At 32.7% G+C, this 8885-nt stretch overlaps 1 protein-coding gene across 1 annotated transcript; it reads right to left on the bottom strand.

The window, feature by feature from the left end:
* Nucleotides 1-88: 88 nt before the first annotated feature.
* LOC111700311 (uncharacterized) lies at nt 89-6488 on the bottom strand. The gene is made up of 11 exons (XM_023471181.1): nt 6468-6488; nt 6130-6225; nt 5947-6069; nt 4395-4658; nt 4206-4321; nt 3717-3816; nt 2843-2931; nt 2469-2512; nt 1752-2065; nt 1076-1151; nt 89-177 (listed from the first exon to the last, which is right to left on the bottom strand). Exons 1-11 carry the CDS (start codon nt 6486-6488, stop codon nt 131-133), a joined length of 1290 nt encoding a protein of 429 aa, XP_023326949.1. The 3' UTR covers nt 89-130.
* Nucleotides 6489-8885: the final 2397 nt, after the last annotated feature.

Below are 8885 nucleotides of genomic sequence, written 5' to 3'. Positions count from 1 at the left end.
AAAAATTAGCTTTCGTAATATATACAATGTGAAAACCAGATCTAACAATAAAACCACTTGTTTTTGCAAGTTTGCAGAACAAAAATAAAATTTAGCAAACCGAAATATGAAATTTTAGAATTTTTGTTGATCAGAATCTAATATTTCCAGGGTGCTGATTACTGTTGTCTAGCAGACCTAATAACAGTAAACAATAAACTAAACCAATTTAATAAAAGTAAAGGGAGTGTTTATTTATTTCAAAAGAAGAATATATTAAAATATTAAAATAATAGATTTGTGATATGTTACGGAAAGGATTTAACTATTCTATGATATTGAAATTTCAAATATCTTAAATATCTTTCTCAAAGTTCTAACTACGTAGGATGAAGAAATAATGAAGTTGTCTGAAACGTAACTTCAACTGACTCTCCCTTTCTAGAGTTGAATGTCCGATTCACAACGGTACCTTTAAACCCATTGTCTGATCAAGTATGAAAAAAGATATCCATGTCTATCATTCTGGAAAACGAGTATTTTCAATTCTGGTTTCTCAACAAAAGTGACTTACGCATTTCTACTGCAGGAAACCAATGGAGAAATTAACAGAATCAAAACCTTCAATCTAAAAAACAACGTTGTCTACCACATGACTGATCAGCTAAAGGTTTCAAGGGTACCTTTGTAAATCCGGCATGTTTCTCTCTAACATGGAGGATCACTTGAAAATACGCCTACAGACCCTTTAAAACATCAGAGAATTGTTATTTAAAGTAATTATTTACCAGGGGTAGGGGTTTAAAGTAATTATTTACCAGGGGGTAGGAGTTTAAAGTAATTATTTACCAGGGGGTAGGGGTTTAAAGTAATTATTTACCAGGGGGTAGGGGTTTAAAGTAATTATTTACCAGGGGGTAGGGGTTTAAAGTAATTATTTACCAGGGGGTAGGGGTTTAAAGTAATTATTTACCAGGGGTAGGGGTTTAAAGTAATTATTTACCAGGGGGTAGGAGTTTAAAGTAATTATTTACCAGGGGGTAGGGGTTTAAAGTAATTATTTACCAGGGGGTAGGGGTTTAAAGTAATTATTTACCAGGGGGTAGGGGTTTGTCTTTCAGTAAATCCCCCATTATTTCACTAAAACTGATTTCCTGTATGGGCAGTCTCTCCTGTAAAGAGTACATATATTAGTAAATGATCAAAGACAGTTCTACCTATATATCCAAAACTAAAGAACTAAAAATACAGATATAAAAATGCTAACTTGAATGGATATTGGATGCATTACTTTCGATCCTTAGATCGGAACTTTAACGTGCATATTGTTAATCTTGAAAGCTTAATATCGATATCCTATGTAGGCACTTTTGAACTTGAGAATCAATTAAAGTTATCCCTTAATTAAAGTTATCCCTGCAGGGTATGCCAACCACGAGATATTGAAGATGTATTATAGTAATTATAAAGTTTGCATAAGAAGAAGATCAATGTTTGATCCTAAGATTCACAAAACAAAAGTTCTGATTGGTTACAGAATTAAAATAGTTTAATAGGGTTTTATAGATTTTTAGATTTTTGTTCGAAATAGCAATCAAAATCAAAATCAAAAACAGACTAACATTAAGATCCCATACAGTCTAACAAAGTTATAAAAGATAGAATTTTCTATCAATTTTTAATTCATGAAAATCTTTTCCATAATAATACAGAATAAAAAATGTAAATTTTAAAATTCTGGAAAATCAGGAAAATCAGGAAAATGATTCTACCTTGGGTTCTTTTACTTCTGCTGAGCTTACTAAATCTCCGAATGTTCCCATTGATGTTCGTCTTGTTTCCGGCCGTCGAGGGATTCTAGGGTCGATCTGAGCGGCCGGCCGAACCCAGCTATTGGCCGGCTGGCTTCTGTTTACACCAAGATTAAGCTGATTATTGGCCGGCTGGACCGCACTGGTAGGTTGTTCAGATCTGCTTGAAGCTAACTGAAATCTGTCCGAAGGAGGTTGGATCCTATTGGACTGGAATGATGATTGCCAAGATTGCTGTGGAGGCCCAATACTAACTTTAGTACTCACACGTCCTCCTGCAGACAAACAATCATTGCATTATAATCACATGGTAGATTTTAGTGTTCACTTGTACCAGTTCGTATATGTTTACCCAATATGTGGTTGATCTAGTGCGTTTTATGCAAGAAAATCATGCTTTAAAAAAATATATACAACAAATATATAGAAAGGAAATGAAAATTTGTCTCAAACTCTTTTATCTTTACAACCTAATATATAAGTTCCTTTTAGGAATAAAGCCAAAAGTGCAAAAATTATTAAAAATAATTCAATAGGTAGTTTTAAAAAGTTTATAGTTTAAAATTGATGCCCAGTGCAATTTCCTGATTTTGTCATTATGTAATAAACAATTAATGTAAAATTAATATTTAAAAATAATATTAACTTTTAGATTCAAGTTTGTTTTGTTGTTTTTACCTGGTAACCGGTTAACCTCCGTTCTAACATGATCATCAACATCTCTAGAATTAATAAAGTTTTGAATAAATTCAAGCAGTTAAAATTAAATCAAGCCTGTAGAGATTATTCAAGGTAAAAAATGGTATTGGGACATTTCACAGACATTTTACAGAAAGACATCTCATAGATATGACATTCCATTAATTTCAAAAACACCAAATTTAATACACAGGACATTTCATAGATACAGAGCAGTTTTTCATCGATAGTTAATTTCAAGACAAATAAGCAGTTTTTTAGAGACAATTTAAAGTTTTTGGATGATACAAATTTATGTCGCAATTTTTAAATAAAATATGAAATTTTGATCCTGAGCAATGACAATTATTTACCTGAGTAAAGCGTCTCGTAGACTGCCGGTCAGCGTGATGTGTGGTTGATGTTGAGCTGTTTCCAGCAGACCGGTCACTTCATCCAGGAACTACATTTATGAAACCAAATTGGATTCCGTAAACATAGATTTTCGTTTATATATCAGCAAAAATGAATACCTCAATAGTATCTTGAGTCAGATAAAAAATGTTTTTTTTTGTTTACTGACCATAATTCTGTTTTTGGTTTACCGACCATAATTCTGTTTTTTTGTTTACCGACCATAATTCTGTTTTTTGTTTACCGACCATAATTCTGTTTTTCGTTTACCGATCATAATTCTGTTTTTTGTTTACCGACCATAATTCTGTTTTTTGTTTACCGACCATATTTCTTTGTCCACGGAATTTCAAGTAACTCTTAAATTAAAGAAATTTACATGTTTGATTTTCTGAGAAGAATTGATTTTCTCTCTAAAAATTGATAATTTTCAATTGCGGCCGGTTCCATATAAAAGTGACTTGCAAAAGAACTAAGTCTTTGCCACAAACTCTGGTTTTCTAATCTCTATCTTTGCAACTCAATGTTGTAGACCTTAGATATTTAAAACTATGAATTCTGCTACATAAAATAATCTAATATCAGGTTGCGAAGATATAAAGATTAGAAAGTTTGAGATTGCGGCAAAGACTCAATTCCTTTATGCAGCAGAAACAGTTTGAAAGAATTTCTGAAAAAAGGGACCAAAGAGCAAAAGGTTTTTGAGTTTTGCAATTAAAACTCTAATTGTGGCGAAACTACGTCGACAATGCCATTAACGATTCTTTTTTCTGAAAGTATTTTAAAGAGTTCTGACGGTGTTAAACTACCTCTGAATTGACCCCTGAATTGTACCTGAGCTCCTGAGGATTGTTGCCTAGGGTAGGGTCTAGGGTAGTTAGAGTAGGAAGCAGGGGCAGGAGTATAAGAGTAGGATGGTCTAGGAGCAGGATATCTTAACAAACAGTTGTAGCAAGGTGGTTCATTAAGGTTAAATAATATGGATGCGCTCTAATGTTCTATAAATGTCGTCTTTGCAGCAATGGATACTCAAAATTCTCACATGACGTAACTGAGCATTTGCGGAAGATGAAGTGAAAGGTGGGAAGGATTTTCTCCGCTTTACAGATGTAGGGAGCAGAGAAAATCCTTCCCCCTCTCACCTCATCTTCCGCCAATACTCAGTTACATATGCACTATGCAGATTTTGAATGTCCATTGCAATGGTGAAGAAATTTTCTGCACATTGGAGCGCATCCCGAGAATCTAAACTTTATAAAAACCTTCATATTATCAAAATATGTAGAAACGTCAGATGTTTTAATTGATGTCATGTTAATTCACCTTTGTGCCTGATGGTATTGTTTTTGAGGTCTGGGTCTTGGTTTCGGTTTTTGATAATAAGGTCTCAAAGGCTTAGGTCTTGGAGGAGGTATTGCTTTTGTAACAGTAACAACCTCCTGCGAAAATTATAATAATTATCATTGTCTTGATCAAAGATTCTTTTTTTAATATTTAATTAAGAATACTTTCCTCATATTCATAATCATAATCTTCATCTTTTTCATCTTCATATTCATAACTATAGGTCACTTCATCATAATCATCATCATAATCTTTGTCATCCTCATAGTCATCAAACGCAAGCTCATCTTCATCAAGCCCGAGCAGCGAAGTATCCTCTAGGTTCAATAAATCATCAATACTCAGACCAGAATCTATTCCAAGAATGGAATCAATGTCGTCGTCTGTTATGTCGTCTTCTGATTCTAGAAGAATCTGTGCCGCGTTCTTAATCTAAAATAAACGCACATAATGAATTGGATAAGAAGCCATGGGTAAATAGGGAAATTTATGCACTGAGAAATGCAATTATTATCAAATGGATTGAAAATAGGGTTTCCAACGCAAGTGGATTTTACTTGCGCGGAATTCCGTAATAATTGCGCGCAAATAAAAGCATCAGAATTGCGCGCAATTGCGCGTTATATCGCGCAATTCCGTCTAACTTTCTTGCGTATGTGTTTCAAATTTTTTGATAAAATTCATTTTAAACCTTACAGCACGCAATAAATGCAATTAACTATTGTGCAATTCCTTTCAACAACAAAAAATTCAATTTAAACTTTGGTAGTGGTACAATAAACTGAACTTCACTTACATTTCAATCTCTAATGCTAAGAAAATTGAATTTAAACTTAATCTTTTGTTTTATAATATTCATGTGCAGCATGATAACCAGAAACCTCTGGCATAGGAAGACGACAGTTTAGACTCAAGCAGACCCATGTAACTGAATTTTATAAGTAACTAATTATTTTTGTTTGACTTGTAACTACATCAAATACACTGTGATGTTGTCTTTCTGTACCATAGTTTTCTGGTTCTCACTGTAGCAACCCTAATTGAAATCTGGAACTTTCAAGGCTTAACTGAGAAAAAAATGATGTCCCTGTATTTGTCCTGTAAAATTAAAATTAACAATCTCTACGCCAAAATGCTGCTTAAACCGGTTAACTCCTTAGTCTACATAGGGCCCAGCTATGAAACTGTTAGGAATAAAGTATAAAATGTTTCATGACATAATTTTAGAAATAATTATTTTGCAACTGTTTAAATTACAATGCATTAAAATCAAACGAACTATTTCCTTTAAACAAATTGGAATGAAGTGAAGTATGACAAACTATGCATAAACTAAAAACAAACAAAAAAACGAATTTCACGCTTGAACAAGAAAATATTTGTCGAAGCAATTGAATGATCTTCCAGTGGTTTATTCACAAATTCTACAGAAGTAGGTGTGAGCTTTCTTAAACACAAGATATCTACAGTAAACATATGAATACCTTTCTTTTCCTGTTATTTTTTTACGGTTTTTATTTATAAATAATTTAACTTTAAAGGATTTGTTTACGAATCAGATTCGGCCTAAGTCCTTTTTATTTTTCGCAAACACTCCCTATAAATGGCTTTTAAAATAAAACTCTGCTTATAAAGGATATTTTCCAAAAGTGTTTTACATTTAAAGGATATTTTGCAGAAATTAAATCAATCAGAAATTGATCGGAACTTAATGACCAACCTTCAAGGCGGAACTAGTTCCAATAGTTTCAGCCGCAGTTTTTGCGCGCAATTTCTCTGCAATTTTTAGATCTGTTTTCTGCAATATTTCGGCATTTCTCTCCAGATCCAACCATTCAGCAACCTTTAGAAATTCAGGATTTCAGAAAAAATATTTAAACTTTTTTCATATTTTTTTTTAAACCTGTTTCCTTTCTTGATCGCTAAGACTAAGAAGTGCGCTACTCTGCTTCAAGTTTAGTCGTGCTGGTAAATTAAGAGCTGCAGCCAGAGGATTATTCTAAACAAAATTTGGTGAACTATATCTTTTTTTCAGGCTGAATACTGCATAGTGTCCAAGGTTGTATAAAAAGGTTGTTTTCTCAAATGTCGGAAATATGTCGTTTTCTTAGCATATATATATATATATATATATATATTTAAACATCTAAAATGTATATTTAAACTGAAAAAGTTGAAAATACTATATATATATATATATATATATATATATATTGAATTCGCATGTGACGTCTTTCTCGCCTCTATAATCTGTGAAGTCATATACGGATTTTATCTTTCTATGCTAAGGTGAAGACATTTTCCGTACTTTCGAGCAAAACGAGGGTAAGCAACCTTATCATAAAAACCTTGATATATGTTCCTTACTTTTTTAATATAAAAGGAATTAATGACGCGTCACTATAAGCTCAAAGAAGGTGTAAAATAATTTTCCTGTGATATTTAGAAAGATGAATGTCTCTCTATGATAATTGAAGGACTGCAGTAGGCTTTTGGTGAATTATAAAGCCGTACAAAGCCTAGGGGTGTCAGAAATTATTATTTATTATTACAAGGTAGTGTGGAGGTACTGCAGGGTACTAAAGAGTACTGTGGAGTAATGCAGGGTACTGTGGATTAATACGGGGTTCTGTGGGGTACTGTGAAGTACTGCGGNTACGGAGAAGAGGTAGATAAAAAAGTTGATGGTAGGGAGAAGAGGTAGATAGAAAAGTTGATGGTAGGGAGAAGAGGTAGATAAAAAAGTTGATGGTAGGGAGAAGAGGTAGATAGAAAAGTTGATGGTAGGGAGAAAAGGTAGATAGAAAAATAAGACAATCTAAAAGTTAATAAATTGTTATGATAAATATGGACGTCTTAAGAAACTTTTATTGAAGACGATATTTAAAGCTGACATGATCTGAATGTGTTTTGTTCGGATATCCAATATTGCTTACCTGAGAGCAGATATGGCTGCTTGTTGCTCTAAGAGCACCTTCTCCTGCTCCTGAATCGCCTCCTTCTGTCTCTCTAGTTTAATCTGTTCTATCCTGGCGAGGATTCTATTATTACTTCGATCTACTAGTTTCATATGAGCAGCAAGTAATCCAGCCTGCTCATCAATACTTATCTAAACACAGATTTAACAGATACAATCGGATCCAACATATGAGGAATAGGAAGACGAATGTTAAACTGATAAACACAAGTAATAATGATATTAAATAGTGCAGTGCAATTATGTATACTTTGCTTGTTTAATTGTTTGTAACCGATAAACGTCAAAACGGCTGAACCTATCGGGCCAAAAATTTTTGTGGGACCTCACATGACACAGGGGAGGTTTATGGATGCTCAGAATTACAAAAAATTGTATCAACATTATTTTATTTTCTAATAAATTTTGAAAATCCACGAAAAATAATTTTTAAATACGCAATTTTTTATTATTGTTTATTGAAGAGAAAATGCTGAAAGATTGAGCAACAATTAAAAGTTGAAAAAGAAGATGGGTGCGAAGCGCCCTGATGGCTGATAGCATTGTAAATTGAACACGAATAACAGGAATTGTGCAGTGTCCAGTGGACAATACATTGACCCATTTCACGTAAAAAGTTTATTTTCCAATTACTGGTAAAACTATTTGCCTGAGAACAACATCCCATCTGTGATATAAAGGTTGCAAGATCTCAAGCAATAATCGATGAGAATTTTGCCAAGAACTTCTTTAAATCCAAAGCTAACAACAAATGCTTTAAAATGCACATGTAAAGGACTACCGAAAAGCAAATGTGAGTTAGAGCAGTAAAATCAACGCCCAAGGCGTTGCGACACTTAAAAGTCGACACTGTCTTAAAATCGATGAGACGTTTTAGAAGCAGGCTGAGTCAATGTGATTCAACGTCGTCTTCTATTTCTACATTATATGGGTCTAACAATAATTTTTATAACATTAGATACGCTATTAGCTCTTTATAAACGAAATTTCACTTCTTTTTTGGTGATGTCATGTCAAAGTTTAGAAATGCATGTGAGTTGATAATCTAAATGAACAGCTAGCTAGATGGCGGAAATTTTTCACAATTTTTAAGATTCACCCATTTGATATAATCTTTTAATTCTCACCTTTTTATTCTCTTTCTCCTTTAACCTTAGTCTTTCTAAACTTTCTTTCTTCTTTGCTTTCTCCTTTTCTCTTTCTTCTTTCTCTTGTTCATGCTTTAAAATAATAAATTAGAAGTTAAAAATATTTTTCTTATTATCAAAGTTTACAATAATTGTTTAGAAGCACATTGTCTGATTTGGAAGTTGCTTGATGTTAGAAAAAAAGATGCCAAAATAAGGAAAAAAGTCTTGAACAATTAATCAAGAGAAAGGTTTTTTATTTTAATCCTTCTTAAATAATCCTATTTTGTAACAAAAATAATTTTAATTAGATTTTAAAGAATGCATTATGGTAAAAGTTAAACGATCAGTTATACTCTCATTTTTTCTACCTATAGCATATGCAGTGTTTGGCTTTTTTATCAATACAATGAGACTTTTCTACTTAAGTTTTGGTGTTTAACAATCATTTTTAAAATTACAAGTTTACTCTTAAACAATGAGAAGTTAAGTTATTTGGTAGTTGTTCTAGGGTTTTCATGTTTATAATTATCCATGCCGCTTGAAAGCTTGGTA

This window comes from Eurytemora carolleeae, unplaced genomic scaffold (genome assembly GCF_000591075.1).
Source record: "Eurytemora carolleeae unplaced genomic scaffold, Eaff_2.0 scaffold395, whole genome shotgun sequence".
NCBI lineage: Eukaryota > Metazoa > Arthropoda > Copepoda > Calanoida > Temoridae > Eurytemora > Eurytemora carolleeae.
Note: the sequence above shows the minus strand (reverse complement) of the source record. Positions and strands in the feature narration are given on the sequence as shown.

Bases quoted from the DNA above. Each gene is read 5' to 3' on its own strand.
- LOC111700311 (XM_023471181.1), bottom strand. From the start codon at position 6,488: ATGACTTCACAGATTATAGAG. The intron at 6,070-6,129 runs GTTTAAAAAAAA...GAATTTCTAAAG, and splicing joins GCGATCAAGAAAGGAAACAG to GTTGCTGAATGGTTGGATCT. The intron at 2,932-3,716 runs GTACAATTCAGG...TCATAAATGTAG, and splicing joins AACAATCCTCAGGAGCTCAG to TTCCTGGATGAAGTGACCGG.